At 43.7% G+C, this 18126-nt stretch overlaps 1 protein-coding gene across 1 annotated transcript in view; it reads left to right on the top strand.

The window, feature by feature from the left end:
- The window catches only part of RPGRIP1L (RPGRIP1 like), an 80537-nt gene that overhangs the window by 35584 nt on the left and 26827 nt on the right, over positions 1 to 18126 (top strand). The window contains exons 11-18 of the mRNA XM_028502064.2: positions 3738 to 3844; positions 4077 to 4127; positions 4819 to 4998; positions 5505 to 5622; positions 8242 to 8694; positions 11281 to 11432; positions 14341 to 14719; positions 17877 to 18067. Coding sequence (XP_028357865.1) covers positions 3738 to 3844; positions 4077 to 4127; positions 4819 to 4998; positions 5505 to 5622; positions 8242 to 8694; positions 11281 to 11432; positions 14341 to 14719; positions 17877 to 18067 — 1631 coding nt within the window. The remainder of the gene's footprint in view (positions 1 to 3737; positions 3845 to 4076; positions 4128 to 4818; positions 4999 to 5504; positions 5623 to 8241; positions 8695 to 11280; positions 11433 to 14340; positions 14720 to 17876; positions 18068 to 18126) is intronic.

Raw genomic sequence — 18126 nt, 5'->3', positions numbered from 1 at the left:
ATGGTCTTTTTTTTAAACATTTTAAGAAGGCTGAAACAGAACACACGTTACGATTGATAGTCTGGAGTTCAAGGAAACACTTCTTTTGAGCAAGTGATTAAATTTGAGGAGAGATTACTTATGAATGTTCCTCTAGAAGAGTGTGAGCAACATAAAATGGTGACATGGTTTCGGACCAGGTGGACACTGACAGCTCTGATGTGGAGGACACATAGTTTCCGATTTAACCGGGGGGCAGAACTGAGGACCTAGCCGGGTGCCTTGTTGAGTAGTTGCTCAATGAATTCCTGCTCTCGAAGGAAACGTATAAATTGCACTCTTCCAAAAACACATAAATGTCTCATTCTTAAAGGAAACAGAAATGAAATAAACTTTCCTTATTTCTGTGCTTTCTGTACTTCTGTAGATATTAAGCATTCCAAAACTCTTATCTACGGACATCTGAATCAATCTGAGGGTTCTTATAAATTATTAAATCTACAATTGCCAAGTTATTTTATTTCAACTAGTCAATTTCTCATCTCTTTTTAAACTGGTTCTTATGTCTCTTTTGGATTTTCTCAATAATAAAAATAACTCATGTACACCATAAAAAAAAGTCCCGTGAAAAAATTTTTTTAAATCACTCAGTTTCACAGTGCTGAGGATAATCCCTATTAATATTTACATATGTCCTTTCAGATTTTTCTCTATGTGTGGATAGTTTTATAACATTCTTTTTTATTTACTATACTGTGAGATAATTCCTTGAGCATGCATACAAATCCTCATCCTCCTGATCTGTCGTGGTCGTTACAGTTTCTCAGCATGAGGGTGTGTCACAGATCGCTTGACAATCTTCTACTGATGAATTTTTAAATTGCTTTAGTTTTTTAAGTATCAAAAATTTTCTAAACAAATCTGTGTACACTTATTCATTTTTTTCTAAGGAAAAGTACTGGAAGTAAATCTCTATTTTTAATGCCACTGTTATTTTAAGTTATTTTCTGCTTGAATACCTGAAATTTACAGGTCTAATGATTTAAGGTTTTGTTTTTTTGTGAAAATGTCACAATAGATTATAAGAAAAATATCGCAGCCTTTAACTATTTTTTCCAGGGAAATACTACACCAAAAAATTGAAATTGCCTATTTAAGGAAATCTTTTCATATTTGGAAAGTTCCTCTTTGTATTACAGATTTTGAAATTGTTTAATTTCACTTTGAAGTCTCTTCACACACTTACCTTTTCATGTACCAAGTGTTCTCTGCCAGAAGATGTTTCCCTGGCTTCTTGAAGTCATTCATCTCGCTGGCAAATTATTTTTAGAGAATACTCACCTCTTTATTCAAGGTACAAATTAGTTTCAGATTGTGTGAGTGCGTGGGGGAAGGATATGTAAATGCCGCTTGCATTTGGTTAATGCTTAAATTAACTGCATGTGTTTAAAGGGCTGCTTTTGAAAGCCCCTTTCTATCTTTAGCTGAAATGCATAATTCAGCATAATGCATATGGTTATATTGATCACAGCTGAAGATATTAACACAAAGGAGTTCTGAAAATTGTTTAGTTGAATTGTTCTCTGCAGTCTGCTTATTAATGCTGTGCTTGAAGAACATAATTTCAAAAGAGTGAAATGTTATCTCATTTGAATAAAATGCTGTTTAGTTTAACCTGCTTTTTGTCAAATGATAAGGTAAAGGAGGTTATTTTTCATCTTGTACAGGGTGCTCTGATTTTTCATATTATAATTCAGCAAGTCTATTTCCTCTTTGAACTACAGTGTCTCCCAATAAACAGTTTAATAAAGGAAAAATATAGTGAATAACTCAACATAAAATTCAATGGAGAGAAAGTTACTGGCACTCAGTAATATCTTCTCCCACCGAGTTATTTACTCACTGATAATGCCATAGTTTAAAAACATCAGTGAACATACGGGGACATCATTGCTGAAACAAAAATGAGTAAAAGAAGAAACACTGGAATAAGTTAATTTGTATTCGCTGGCATATCATTCTTAGGGCCCTGCTCTGGAGAACGGAAACAGCAGAGTGACTAGAGCTGAGAAACAATTGTCTCAATGGGCACTGGCAGGCCTGTCCCTTCCGCCCGGCCCACCCTCCGAGTCCCCCACAGTTAGCTCTGCTGGCCGGAGAAGGGAATCGCATCATCCCCCAAGACCCAGGCTGTCACACCCTCTGCCCACAGCCACCTCCTTTTTGTTACCCAACCGTGCTATCTAGGTGTCATTTTAACCTAATCAACATAAAATACAGCTTTTCACATTCTTACTCTCTAAAAAAAGAAAGCAAGTTCATTTCATGAGAATTCATATTTTTTATTAATCCCAATTTTTAGTTGAAAGACAAGTATTTCACCTTTATCTTCAAAATTTCCAAGTGTTGTCCACACTATAATTTTTTTCCATTTTGCTCATTAAATATTAGCAATTTATACTCCAGGATAACCTTTAACCTTTTACCAATAAAAAAGGTATCTATATATTTGATACTAAAATGTCTCTGCATACCCTAGATTCACAGGCTTGTTTTAGTTTTTAGTTTGCCAGGAAATACGTGACATTACAGATACCCAAATTTACTCCCTTTCTTCTTAACTGTGTGTTTTACCATTTCTTTACTTCCATGTAGTATTTCTAGCTTGGAAACAGAAAGCATTTTAAATGTCAGAAACATATTTTTGTATAAAAAGCAGTCAGCGTGCAAATGTACTCATGTAAAGATTCTTGGCAGAACATGTTGACTTGCTTTTTTTTTTTTTAAGAAAAGGAAACAAAAATGTAGAACTTGAGTTGAGGGCTTAGGACAAACATACATCTCTGGGAGTGGCTGAAATTAGTGGGGACGCCTTGGTGACATGGTTTAGGGCCAGTCCACTGGGAGCCAGAACGGGGGTGCCTTGACCACCACAGTGAACTCCAGTGAAGGGGACACTGAAGAACATGACACTAAAGAATACATTTGTTAGCTGGCTACTATGCTTTTTTTTTTCTCAAGTTCAAAGCATGTTTAATGCAGGGAGAGAAAAATTAGTCTCTTTAATGGATTTCCTGTCTTCGGTAACGCGGCTACCCTGAACCCCTGTTTGTGGGCCTGGAGAACACCCCCCACCTCCGTTTCTCAACCTCGGGGTCCACGTCCTTCTCATTCACAGCGTGAGCTCATCAACAGCCCCCATGAATTATTACTGATACTGCCACGCACTGGTTGAGAATCTATTTCCACCTTAACAGATTTGTTCAAAGTGTAGCTGATTAAAATTGTGGCTTTAGCTATTACCAAAGAAATTACCTTGTTTGGAGAAAAAGGCTTTTTGTTAAATTGGGAAAAGGAAATTCAAGGAACTCAAAACACTAAAAGATAAATTTTTTCTTTTGCATGCCTTTCAGGACCCTTAATAAGTAAGTAAAAATCATAGATTTAGAAACATATTTTCTTAGGTATTTTAGATAGAATGTTCCTTTGAAGTCCCAGAGGCCATAATTTCCTTATATTAGCACTGCGAACTTAAACATCTTAAGTTTTGGATAAGCGGTGAGTCATATGGCAGACACATGAGAGGGCGCGCTCATCCCTCCTTCCCGGCCGCCAGGGCCTAGGTGCCGGCTCAGCCTCCTCTCTGACCAGAGCGGCTTGGGGTGTGTGCGTCGGGTTCGGGAGCCGTATGGATTTAAAATGTGTCCTCGCCCTGCCTCCTCTCATACCTTCCCCATTGTGTCGCCTTCTTCTTTAAGAGCAAAATGAGAAACTCGTCCAAGAAAACAGAGAACTGCAGTTGCACTACCTCGAACAAAAGCAGCAACTAGACGAACTTAAGAACCGCATGAAGTTTTACAACCAGGTGAACCGTTGCCTTCTTCACGAAATAAACTCCACGTTTGTACCTACGTGTTTTACGTGTAGAGAGAACGCTATGCGAGAATGAAAAGGAATACAAATACCTTGCTGCACGTATTAGTTCGTGGCGGCGGGCAGCCTACGTTCGTTCCACAAGGGTAGTCTGCACAGTTGGGGTGTCTCGTGTGCTTGCCGTGAGTATCTCATCGTGAGCTTCCGCTCTCCGTCTGTTGCAGGAGAGTGACATCAATGCCGATGAGCTGAGCGAGGCGCTCCTGCTTATAAAGGTAACTTTCCGGACTTCACCATGAATTTCATGTCTGCATATAACTGTCTCAGCATAACGAAGGCCCTTGTCTGTAACCCGTTTACATGGAGAATGAATTATCCAGGAGACTGGTCAGGCGACTTTTAGTTACAGCATATACACGTTTCATAACGACATCAAAATTACACTAACATGGATCTTAAAAACTTGTATTTAAAGGACTCTCTCCAGCTATAGCAAACATTTTGCTTTTGCATGCCTTACTATAAAACGAATAAGCAATGTTCCGTCCTAAGAGATCTTGGTACACACTATCATTTTAAGTCAAAGATTGAATTTTAAGTGTTACCAGAAGATACTTTCCAGTTCTAGGATATTCTGTTGTTTACAGGAAGACATGAGAAAATGCATTTATTTCCTTTGAGATCATCACAGTGTAGATTTTAATCATATGAAGACACAGAAATAGAAATAAATGTACATGATTTCTTTTTTATGTCATGAAGTAATAAACTGTTTTCTGAATTCTCTATAATTGTTCCAAACGTCTGTCCAAATATATTTTCTATACCAGGACTACTTTATTCCTGATGGAAAATGGAAATAGATCTGTTTTCAATTAATGATTTTTCCTTGCTATACCTATATTAAATTGCATGATTACATTTTAGAGACTCTTGTTTCAATAATAAAACATGGTTTTGTTTTAGGCTCAAAAATCACAGAAAAATGGAGACCTTTCCTTTCTAGAGAAAGTAGATAATAAAGTTAATAAAGATCTAGAACACTCCCTGAGAGAGCTGCAAGCAACTCATGCAGAAACAGTGCAAGAACTTGAAAAGACAAGGAACATGCTAATTATGCAGCATAAAATTAATAAAGATTATCAGGTAATGTAATACACGGAGTGGCGAGAGTCAGTTTCCTGTGATGTTCTACGGATGATTTACTTTCTTAAGCAGTATCGCGTATGATCTTGTTGTAACCTGTGATCCTGTGTTGTCACGTGCCTGGAAGTTGGCCGTGTACCTAAGCACTTAGAACAGAAAGGCCGGATCTGAGAGCGCGGTGGTGGTGGCAGCGAACTCCCGTTTTCTGCCGTCAGCGCCCTCTGCTGGTGGGCTGCGGTCCTTCTGGAGCCACGGTGCACGCCAACCTCCGCTAGTGGGAAGACCGCCCCCCCCCCCCACCCCGAGGGAATCCGAGTTTTGTTGATTTTACTTCTGATTTTATGAACAGTTCTAAACCAGTTTTCTATACTATAAGCTATTTGAAGTCAGGAAAGTGGCTTCCAGCTCCCGGTATCTCCAGGGTCTAGAAAATGTTTGAATCATCCTTGCTTTAAAAGACAAAAAGGAAACGAATCATGAGCACTGAAATTTGCCTCATTTTTTAGATGGAGGTCGAGGCCGTGACCCAGAAGATGGAGAATCTGCAGCAGGATTACGAACTCAGAGTGGAGCAGTACGTTCATCTCCTGGACGTCAGGGCGGCGCGCATCCAGAAGCTAGAAGGTACGGTGCTCGCGGTGCGCTGTCCGTCTCATCCCGATCCACACTCACGGCTTCTTTTTGCCCTCCCCCCGCCAATTCATAGCTGTAACAAAGATGCACCAGAAAGGCTGTTATGATCTGATTCTTTTCTACTCAGAAGTATGTAGTCATTCCTTACCGCTTTTTTAATTCAGTGCTGCTTGCAGACTGGATTTCAGAGCACTTCATACAGTATCTCAGACGGAATTTACCACCCCATGTCTCGTTTCTCTGCTGAGGAACCTGTGCATCTTACCAAACCAGCATGCCTGCTCTTTGTCAGATTCCTCTTGCTCAGTCCCATCACCGTGCCTTCGCCTCCTCCACGACCACCTTTCCCCGACTCCAAGATATACACCCCTCCCTGCTTCAAAATCCAAGTGCAGACGCGAGCCAGGAAGCTGGCTCCCATTACTCCTCCCCACTCCTCCACCGGAAATGGCCTTGCAGCGGTTCTCCAACTGGAGCAAGTGTGGGGGTTACAAGGAGGGCTTGGTTCTCTTGCAGCTTCCTGGGCTTTCCCGGGACCCTGGGACCCGAGGGTCTATTCATTTATAAATAACTCCAGGCAACTCAGATGCAGGTGCAGGACCACAATTTGAAAAATACTGTCTCGGCACTGACCGCTTTTCCTCTCGGGCACTGTGGTCTCCGAAACCGTGTTGGGGATTATAGTGCTAGGTTTCTCCACTGCTGGGGCTCTGCACATTCTCTGTGACTGCGTGTAAGTTCCGCACTTGGAAGTCTGTTACCTCTCTTTCATGTCCCTTGCCACACAATGCTTCATTCAACAGTCTATGCCAGCAGCAATTTGACACTTAAAAATTACTGAGAGTCCCAAGGGCCTTTTGTTTATGTGGGTTACACTTGTGATATTTATCATATTAGGGATTAAAGGTGAGAAATTTTAAAAATATTTCAAGTCATGTTAAATAATAAGAAACCCATCCATGTTAACATAAATTGAAGCATGTATTTTTTAAATGCAAGATTTTCTATACCAAAAATTAGCGAGAAGAGGGACATTTTAATTTTTTTGAGAGCTTATTTATTTATTTTTAGAGAGAGGGGAAGGGAAGGAGAGAGAGGGAGAGAAACATCAATGTGTGGTTGCCACTTGTGCGCCCCCTGCTGGGGACCTGGCCTGCAAACCAGGCATGTGCCCTGACTGGGAATTGAACCGGTGACCCTTTGGTTCTCAGGCCCATGCTCAATCCACTGAGTTACACCAGGCAGAACTTTTTTTAGTTTTGAAATTGTTTAACATTTTTGCAATTTTCTTAATGTCTGGCTTAATAGAAAACAGCTGGGTTTTTATGTGTGCTTCTGTATTGAACCTATTATGATATCACATATCACGTAGGTTCTGGAAAACTTCATTATACACTCGTGAGAGAATAAAAATGTACAAAGCAAATAATATCTTAGGATTATTTTTTAAACAGTTCTGACTTCACAAACCTTCAGACTGTGCCAGGAACCCTCAGGGGTTCCCAGACCACACTTTGAGAACCACTGCTCTAGGTGGAAGGGCTCAGAGAATATCTTCATCTGACCACCGGACAGGGTTTTTTTCCAGGAGTCACAGGGTCAGGGTCAGGGTTAGGGACCTCTGACCGCAGGTCAGAGTGAGGAAGGAGGCAGGAGGAGAAGCGGGAGGACGGCTACAAGACGCCGCGGTGGGTGGAGTCCAGAGGAGGGGTTACCGGTGCCCACGATGCGGAGGAATCCGGTGACGCTAGAGCCGAAGTCTCCTCGACAGAGCGGTCAACTGGCTGTGGACGACCTTCTCTTGCGCAGTTCCAGGAGAAAAGGGAGGCCGGTGCTGTGTGCGGGAGGCTGGAGGGTGTCTGCTAGATGCGGGGTTGGAGACACAAGCATCCATCACTGGCCTGGAAATTTGGATATGCCCCGGGGGGAAATGTGTGTTTAGAAAGAGCTGGGTCTTTTTTCAAAGTGGTATCCTTTTTAGAGAAGTGTAAATAACAGGACTTTAAGCCACCTAATTTGAAGTATACAATTGGGTGAGTTTGGGCCTATGTATATACACCTGTGAAACCATCACCATAATTAGGATCGACAGATCCATGACCCCCCAAAAGACAGGAGGAGAGTATACCCAGGGTGGGACAGAAGTGAGGTCACAGTTGTTCGTATGGAAAACAGTAGAGTAATAAACTGTGTTCCGCGTGCTCACGGCTGTCAGCTGGCTTTCGCCTCCCTGTGTGCTGCTGGGCGGAAGGGGAGGGGCCCGCAGGAAGGGAAACCGACTCAGTAGGGGAGAAGGTGGCCTCGGTGTCACAGGAGCAGGCGCAGCCCCGGTCCTTCCCTCGGCGGGCCCTTCAGAAGCCGTCTTTCCCTCTTCCGTGGGGTAGCCTGTGTCACAGCTTACGTTGTAATCTTGTTGTTTAATAGGTGATGTCAAAACAAATGATGAATTTCGGTATAGTGCGGTATTATTTACAGAAAAGCTGTGCAGCCACAGAATTTAAGGTGGGCGCCATTCCCCGAAAGCGCTGAGACCTCCCACCACTTGGAAGGCCAGCCTATGTCCCGCTGCCAGAGTTGCAAAGGCCCTGAACCGCGTGTCTTCTCTTGCAGCCCAGCTAAAGGACATTGCCTACGGCACCAAACAGTACAGATTCAAGCCAGAAATCCTGCCGGACGACTCCGTGGACGAATTTGATGAGACCATTCACTTGGAACGAGGCGAAAACCTCCTGGAAATCCACATCAATAAAGTAGCCTTTTCTTCTGAAGTTTTACAGGCGTCTGGCGACAGAGAGCCTGCCACGTTCTGTACCTATGCCTTCTATGACTTCGAACTGCAGACGACCCCCGTCGTGCGGGGTCCTCACCCGGAGTACAACCTGACCTCCCGGTACCTGGTGCACGTCGACGACTTATTCTTGCACTACATCCAGAGGAACACGGTCACTCTGGAGGTCCACCAGGCCTACGGGCCAGACTATGAGACAATCGCAGCATGTCAACTGCGATTCCACGAACTTCTAGAAAAAAGCGGCCGAATATTTTGCACGGCAGGTTTGGTTGGTGAGTACAGTTGGATGAACTTTGGCTGTCTGAATCACCAGTTCGGTTTCTGTACTAATTCGGTGTTCCGGATTGGGGTCTTCTTTTACAGAATCAGGGGGTCTCTCCGGGGGAGGGGCGGCATTCTCCAATCAGCTGCCCGCAGATGCGTGGACTCTGGTAGATGTCCTGACGATGGCAGTCCAGTGACTGCTGGTTCTTTAAAGTCCTTTATGTGCAAATGTTTATTCACAATGTCAGTATCCTTGTTTGTTAAACATCGAATGCAGTACATTCAGCAAACACTGTTCTGTAAGAGTGTACCTGGTCACCACTGTCAGCAGGTACTGGGAACGCAGCGGTACGTGGTGAGTAAGACACAGTGCCTGCCCTCGTGCAGCTCACCGTCTAGGGGGGAGACAGGCCGTAAAACAAATGTACCATCACGTCAGACGAAAAACAGTCAGGGTGCATGGCAAAGAGGGAGGCGGACGGTTGCTGATTCCGAGAAGGGCGTCCCCGCGGGGTGACGTCGGTGAAGGCTGAGCAGGGAGCCCCTTCAGGGCCAGGGAAGGACGCTGGGGGCAGAGCGAAGGGCAGGTTCAGAGGCCCGAGGGAGGGGCAGCAGGAAGGCCAGGGGCTGGAGCGCGGCTGAGGTTGGAGCCTAGGCAGGGCCAGGTCCTCCTGCGGACCAGAGCCTTGTCGGTCACAGTAGAGTTTGGATTTGACTTTTTCCCTCTGAATGATGGAAATCAGTGGAGGGAGGCGAGGAGGAAAGGGGCACGGTCAGACCCAGGTTGTAGGAGAAGCGCCCTGGGCGCTGCAGGAGAAGAGTGTGCGGGGCCGGGAGGGAGGACGGGACGCGGTCGGGCAGCTCTCACGGTGGTCTGTGGGAAGATGGTGGTGACAGTGTCGGGGAGAAGTGGTTGTAAGTGTGTGTTTGATTCACTCTTTCTTCAAGACTCGCTTATCGGTTGAGTGTAGAACAGTGAGGGAAATCGAGGAGGCAAGAATTTCTGGTGTGAGAAACCAGGAGAGTGGGGAGGCGACTGACTTACTGAGATGGGCCCGGGAAAGGAGCAGAAGTGGGGAGGAGCATCACGAGTCGTGTTTGAGCACGTTAAGGCTGACCTGCCTACTGGGCAGCAAAGTGGGGATGCCGCAGCGCGGCTGAAGACCCGAGGCTGGAGGTCACGGACAGAGAAGGGTGGGAGTCGCTAACATACAGAATGCATGTGAAGCCTTGAGCCTAGACAGTATCACATGGGAAGTGAGTGTACATAAAACAGGAAAGATGGTGAAGGACTGAGCCTTAGAAATCCCAAAATTGAGGGTTGAGGAAGAAGAGGAAGAGCCAGGAGTGGCCAGTGACGCAGCAGGCGAACCCAGAGTGTCCAGCAGCCTAGATGCCAAGTGAAGGACACATCTTAAGAAGGAAGGAGGGGGACTGGGTTCTGGGGAGGGGTTTTATTTTATCGATTGAGCAGTTGCTTGCAGAGGTAATATATTCGCATGATTCAAAAATCAAAAAGGCACAAAAGTTTACACCTTAAAGTGTCTGTCTCCCAGCCCTGCCCTCCAGATACCGTGGGTCTTCTCACCGAAGGCGGCAGATTCTCCCCCCAGATTTTATGCATGTGCAAACACGTGTGTGTGTGTGTGCGTATGTTAATATTCTTATTTTAGGACAAGTTTTTAAATGATGGCAGATTTGAATCATGTTTGCATGTTGATGAGAAGGATCCATAAGCAAGGAAGGAATTGTTAGAGTAGGAGAGATTAGGGGTAATATTTTTAATATGTTCAGGAAAATTTTTATATGAAATATTATCTATTCAGCCGTTATGTCCCCATCACTCTGGCGGGAACACATCAGTGGAGACCACGGCCCTTGCCCTCAGGAAGGCCTTGTGGCGTGGCGGGGAAGCAGACGGGTGCACAGCAGGCAGATCAGGCACCCCGGTGAGAGCACGGCCTCCCTTCCTGTGCAGGAGGCAGAGAGAGCTCTTCACAGGGGGCGCAGGGGAAGGGGCCCGGGTGGGAATGCGTGCTGAGGGTGCGCAGGGCGCCATCGTGCGAGGGTGTGGGACACGGTAGTGTGTGAGTGGCGTGGCCGAGGCCTCTTTCCCTCTACCTGTGACACGGCGGAGTGGGAAGGGGCCCAAGATTCCTTTAGGCTGATGAGAATGCGGAACATGACGTTCACAATTCTGAGGTCCCGTGTTGTATCTGACGCTGCACTGAGAGCAACTCGTTTTTTAAAAAGTGCTGCAGCGTCAAAAAGAGTCTCCGGGGTGTTTGCTTTTCAATACTTAGATTCTTCTTTATATTTCAGAAGGGTTGAAGTAGTATGCACTGGAAGATCTCAAACATAGTTTACAGTTCTTAAATAACATTTAACATACAGTGCAACCCACACTTGGAGAGGAACTTTATTTTCTTCATCTCTGTTATTTGCCAATCACACATCGTTTGTGGACGTCATATATTATTTTACTCAGTGTAACATTTATAGTTTTAATGTCTAGTGCCATTGATGTATCCTTTACGGGTATATATTTTGATTTATGGGACTGTTTTAACAGCAAGTTATATATTGATTTGTAGGAACTAAAGGAGACATCCCAAATTTTGGCACAGTGGAATACTGGTTCCAATTAAGAGTTCCTGTGGACCAAGCAATCCGGCTCTATCGGGAGCGGGCAAAGGCTTTGGGATATATAACATCAAATTTTAAGGGGCCAGAGCAAACACCATGGGTAAGCTTGTTTGGTTTTAAGACTCTTTTATGGCACAGAAATTTTATAATATTCTTTATATGTCATGCTTTCAACTGAAATTATTTTCTTTCACAGCCATCAAGTGGCTTTTTCTAACTTTTTATTTTGAAACAATCATAGACTTGCAGGAAGTAGCAAAACCATCAGAGGAGTCCTGTGTGCACTTCTCGCAGCTTGTGCTTGTTGTAAGATCTTACGTAGCCGTACAGTTCAACGCCAACACCAGGACGTTGGCGCTCAGACAGCACCGTTAACGAGGCTGCAGACCTCGGGCATTTGATCAGCTCTCCTGGTGCAGGGGAGGGGGAGGAGTTCCATGCAGTCATATCCCGTGTGTGAGTGTTCACGTAGCTACCACCACAGCTGAGATGCAGAGTTGTTCCGTCGCCACAAAGAAACCCGTCCTCGTGCTACCCAGGATGCTCGTGAGAAATGGAATTGCGGTGCAATCATCACACATCAGCTGCCTCCGTTGCCCTCCCTACCGTGAAGGAAATACGTAGCCGTCACTGGGCTATCAGTCGATCGTTCAAATTGTTTCCTCATGTTGGGTTTCTGAAATGCAAAGTAGAAGGCAAAATGAGCATTCTGACTGAAAATTGGATGTTTAAATGCAATTCCTCAGGGTAGCGTTTTCCAAACTATGTTTCATGGGGTCTTAAAGGCTGTTTTTCCAAAAGAATGAATGCCATGATCCAGTGAGTGCAGACAGCACTGCATTAAGCAACGTTAAACGGAATCCTTGACTTTCGGACTTCCCGTGTATATCGTGATTCTCAAGAGGAACCACACAGTATGCAGTCACCCAGAGTAACAAGGGGGTGGAACGTCACAGAAACCTTATAGAAAGTCTGGTCAAGCCTTAGTTACCTGTTTGTGTTTGGAGCTGCCTTCACTCCCGATGCACGCGTGGGCCTGGGCCCCCAGGGGCAAGCTTTATGTCTGAGGGTCCTGTTCTCTCCCGCTTACCACCCGGTTACAGCTAATGATTCCGGAAGATCCGCCTGACCCCAGTTCAGCCAGTCAGATTCTGCTCTCTGAGATCAAGAGAAAGCAAGACCCTCCATGCCTGGAACATGCAAAATCTTCCTACCGTGTTAACCAGCAAAAGAAAGAAAGTGGGTCTGGAGACACACAGTAATGGGCAAGCGTGCAGAGAAAAAAACAGAAAGTGGATGGAGAGTAAATTCTGGTGGTTTTCCAGCCCTAGCACCTTCCTAATAAGGCCCAACTACATTTCTCCTCTAACAGTTCTATGAAATAGCCCTGTAGCCTCATATTAAGTCTCTTAGCCCTGACTGGTGTGGCTCAGTGGATTGAGTGTCAGCCTGCAAACAGAGAGTCTCTGGTTCGATTCCCAGTCTGGGCACGAGCCTGGGCTGTGTGGCCCGGTCTCCAGTAGGGGGCGTGTGAGAGGCAACTCAGCACTCATTGATGTTTCTCTCCCTCTCTTTCTCCTTCCCTTACCCTCTCTCTGAAAATAAATAAAATCTTCTTAAAAATAAAGTCTTTTTTGTTATATTTACTAGATGGAATTAGTTTCTATAACTTTCAGTTAAAGAACCACGGCTGATAGAACACTTAAGATCCCCGAACTTCAGAAATGACAGCACCTCTTTCCCAGAGATCATGGTTCTGGACCGGGGTTCTTCAGAACGTACTTTGGGAAGTGCTGCTGTGGGAAAGAGAACTCGAAATAGAAAGATCAGATTATTTATTTAGTTCTGTAGTTTAAAGGCTTTTAGACTGCCAGTTTCTGGCCTGAATGAGTCATTTACTGTTGGAATTTTGGCTTTTGTGGGTAGACCCGGGAAAGCTGTGGAGGGGGTACTTTTCCTCTGACTCAGCCTTCTGCTGCTGAGCGCTGCCTGGCCCCGGGAGAGCAGGCTGGGAGCTGCATCTCGGATTTCCCCCTCCCTCCGCAGCACCAGATGTCACTGCACCAAGGACAGCAGGCCCGTGCTATGCTTCCTTCTCCAGGAAACTTCTCTGCGGTCAGAGGTCCCGGGTGCGCAGTCCAGAGTCCGAAATGCAGTGAAAGAGGGTCCCTTTCCGGAAGGTGGAGAACTCTCCGACAGTGAACCGAGCAAGGCACTGAAACACTAACATTCCTTCGTCCCAGACCACCGCAGCTATGGCGGAGTTAACAGTTAGGCCGCACGATTGTCTGCTAAAACGCCCGTGCGCTGGCTCCCTGAGCAAAGGGGGCCGTAGAGCAGGGTCCAGCTCTGCCTGACAGTCCTTCCGTGCTCGTGTCTCTTCTGGAATGGGCTCCCGATTGGGCTTTTTATCCCCTCCGAGCTCGTCTCTGATTCCGTTCTCTCCTTCTTACAGCGGTTCTGTGCTGGCTGGTCTTTGCCCTCAGGTGTCTGCTTCCTCAAATCCCATTGGTTCAAGAGGAGGGCCAACCCAAATATAACAAAGTTGTCTCTCTAGCTGGGGCCCATCAGACTCATCGGATTCTCATTTAAGAAAGGGATGTAGCCAAGTAGCTAGCACGGTGGAAGGATCAACTCTTAATCATTTGTGAACTAGAGAACATTGGTCTTTGGACCCACCTGCTCACTCTACTCAGTTATTACATAGAATTAAAGGGCGTCAGATTAACTCTCTCTCGGTTTTATTTGGTTTTAACAGCGATCTTTACATATATGTTCAGTTTTCTGTGTTGTGTTTTATTTTTGCTAATAGCATAGGATCATCTGTTTACACATGTTCCAGCAAATACTGGTTTTGAATAAGAATGAGGAATTTAACTGAGAAATTCACCATGAAGTGAAAATATGCAGATTTTTGTCCATTCACAAAGTTCTTTTGTCTGGGTGTTGGCCGCTGCTGTTTATCTTTTTACTGTATTATTAATATAAATATGTGTGTGTTTTTCCAGTTGAGTCAACAAGCATCCAAAACGGCTCAGCCCAGCTCTGCCGACTCCGGAGACGGCAGCCTGAACGAACTTCACATCACCGTCCAGTGCTGTGCCCAGCTGCGGTCCCGCGCGGGCCAGCCTCAGCCACACCCCTATGTTGTGTACAAGTTTTTTGACTTCGCCGACCACGATACAGCCATCATTCCCAGCAGCAATGACCCGCAGTTCGATGATCATCGGTGTTACCCGGTGCCAATGAACATGGATTTGGATCGATACCTGAAGTCAGAGTCTCTGAGTTTTTATGTGTTTGATGATAGTGATACCCAGGAGAATATTTATATAGGAAAAGCCAATGTGCCTCTGATTTCCTTGGCACATGACAGGTGTATCTCAGGTAAGCCTACTTCTTAGTCTATGAAATTATAAAAACAAGCCTAAATTATACCTTAAGGTTATGGGTATATTGTTCTGTTAATAATTGATCTTCCTAGCTGTCTCAGATCATCTTAACTTTGGGCCTATAACATTTAGCTTTTTGATTTTTTATTTTTCTTCCAGGAAATACTGCATTTATCTCAACACAATCCGATTAAAATTAATACCAATTCCGTTAAAATATAGGTCTCCTCCAATATCATTTTATTGCACACCCCCATGTTTGTTGTCATATATGTATATAAGTGTGTATATTACATATGTGCACTATACATTGTCATACATGTGCTAAATACACACAATGTGTGGGCATGTGTTATATACCTGTGTGTTATGCCTGTATCTGTTAGAAACCCAGCAACATGGTGTATAATTATTGCATATCCTTTAAAGAGACCAAGAGAAGGGGGAATATGCATAAGTATCGGAGACTTCTTTATATTAACATGTATTAACATATATTAACACTTCTCATATTCTTTATTTCTTCCTTTCTGGTGTCCCTTCCTTACTCCAGTATAGCTTCATTTGTTCCCAGCCCTTTGTGCTATTATTTTTCTATATTTCTGTCTTTCTATAAGTCCAACAGTATAACTTTACAATTATTGTTTTATGCCATTGTCTTTTAAATCCGTTAAGAGTAGTAGTTAGGGAAAACATTTATTTATACTAGCTTTCACGGTGATCTGTGTAATTACCTTTATTGGTCTGTTCCCTTGTGTCGATTCAAGTTACCCTCTGGTGTCATTTCCTCTCAGTCTGAGGAACTTCCTGTAATGTGTGTTAGAAGTCAGGTGTGCTGGAAATGAATTCTCTCCATCATGGTTATCTGGGAATGACTTTATTTTGCTTTTACTTTTTGATGGACAGTCTTGTTAGATGCAATATTCTTGGTTGGCAGTGGGGTTTGCAAAGCACTCTGAGTACATCAGACAACTGACTTCTGGCATCCGTCGTTTCTGATGAGAAGTCAGATGTTAATGTTATCAGAGTTCCCTGGTACTTGATGCCCTTATCAAGATTTTCTTTTTTTTTTTCTTTTTCTTCCTTTTTTTTTTTTTAGCTTTCAGCATCTTGTCTGTGGCATGTCTAAGTATGGATTTCCTTGTGCTTACCCTGCTTCAAATTTGTTGAGCTTCTTTATGTGTAGGGTGTTTTTATGTACCAAATTTGGGGAGTTTTTGCCATTATTTCTTGAAATTTTTTTCCCTTTTTTCCTTCTTCTTGGACTCCTATTACATATATGTTCACATGTTTAATGGTGTCCCACAAGTCTCTGAGGCTCTGTTCATTTCTCTTCATTTTTTTCTTCAAATTGGATTATCTCTACTGGTCAGTCTTCAAATTCATTGATTCTTTCTTCTGCCGGATCAAATCTCCTACTGAGCCTGTCTATTGAATTTATTCATTTTAGTAATTGTACTTTTCACCCCCAGAATTTCTATTTAGTTCTTTTTTTTTAGTAATTCATGTATTTTTATATTATATAGTATTCTCTGTTTTATAAGCCACTGTAGCCATACTTTCCTTTAATTCTTTTGTGTTTAAAGAAAATGTGTTTTCTTTTAGTTCTTGGAACGTATTTATAATAGCTGCTCTGAGGCCTTCGTCAGCTAAGTCTAATATCCGGACACTCACAGAGAGTATCTATTGGTGGCTTTTTTCCTGTGTTTACATCACACCCACTGTTTTCTTTGTACTTCTCTCTCTTTTTTTTCTTTTAGAACTGGACATTGTGGATACTATATTGTAGCAACTCCGGATTCTAACTTTCCTACTCTGTGGGGTGATTATCGTTGCTGTTTTTGTTTGTTTGGTGACGCGCCTAGACTAGTTCTGTAGTCTTTATTTCTCACTGTAGCCATTGATGTTTCTGCTACGTTTTTGTTTGCTTATGTTATCCTTGTTTTAATTTTAAGCCTTGGTGTAAGCATAGTCCAGTGGTCAGCCAGTGGCTGGTCATAGGTTGTGCTTCAGCCCCTTGGGCTGGCAGGCACCTGCCCTTTGCCCGCGGGTCAGCCAGTGGCTTGGATAGTGTACACAAGGGTCACAGTCCGAAGGTCTGCCGTGCAGATAGATGACTAGGGTCTGGCCTGCCTCCTACTGTTCTTACTGAGGTTGAATAGACTTCCTTGAGTAAGCGCTTCTTAATTTGTTGTACATTTTTGACCAATTTCCCGAGACCTTAAATGGCTATTTTTTTTATCATTTTGGCCATTTTTATCATTGATTCTTATGGAGAGGATTTCCTGAGCTCTTCACTCAGCCACTCTGGAAGCCTCCCCTGGGCCTGGTAGAGAAGTTTGCCGCCTCCCTGTATTCCATCTGCGTCCCTTTGTTCTGCCGCACGTCCCCAGTGGCCTGCTTCTCCCTTCCCGGCCAGCCACTAAAAGGCATGGCGTGCCCTTGGAGACCAAGTGAAGGGCACCCCTAAACAAAAGTTATGCTTGACACATGGGTTTGTTTTTTTCCAGTCAGGGGTTTTTCAGACTGAAACATCTAGTATATAATGATTAAAATTTGTGACTCAATATCACAGATAGGCAATACTTTTTATTACTGCTCTGTGTTTTGGATGCTTTCTCTTATGGACATATTTTTGCTGTGCTTCTATTAATTTGGAGTAATTTAACAAATCTCAATAAAATATTTAAAGTTATAATAGAATTATATAGTAATATAAGGACTCCTTTAGATATATGAATTATTTAAAATTTTGAAGTTTTAATATACTTTTCTATAGAGACAAGTTTTTTGCAAGAATATGTGAATCAAAATGAAGGTTGATATTTGAGATATACCCCAGGTAATGTCTTTGAGGAGTGCTGAGAATTTTGAGTAATCTCTGAATTTCATTTCAGTGGATTAAAATATTTATAAGTTAATCTTCTCCACTTTGAAACAGTATTATCTTTGAGGACTTAACTTCTGAAAGCAGTCTTCTTGAGAGATGAACCTACCGTGCCTCCTTCTGTCTTTATTTTATTCTCCGAGTCATTTGGGTTATGAGTAAGAGCCAGAGTCATTTTTTAAGTTGTGATGTGTTCTCTGTAACTACTCTGGTAAGAAAACTTTACTCTAGCATTAATTAGCACTGTTTTTGTGTGACTTGACAGGAATATTTGAGTTGACGGATCATGAAAAGCACCCTGCAGGAACCATTCGTGTTACATTGAAATGGAAGTTCGCTTACCTCCCACCAAGTCAGTCCCTGACCTCTGAAGGGTTAGGGAACGCCATACACGAGGAAGAGTCGGAAGTTGCTCAGAGGCTGCCCCCGGCGTCCTCTGTGAGCACACTCGTCGTGGTGAGTGACGGTGACTTTGACTTTCTTGTACAGCTTCACAGCCCCAAAGAGAGAAAACA

The sequence above is a fragment of the Phyllostomus discolor genome, chromosome 12, assembly GCF_004126475.2.
Source record: "Phyllostomus discolor isolate MPI-MPIP mPhyDis1 chromosome 12, mPhyDis1.pri.v3, whole genome shotgun sequence".
NCBI classification, from domain to species: Eukaryota; Metazoa; Chordata; class Mammalia; order Chiroptera; family Phyllostomidae; genus Phyllostomus; species Phyllostomus discolor.
The sequence above is the reverse complement of the archived record's forward strand: the minus strand, read 5'-3'. Positions and strand labels throughout refer to the sequence as shown.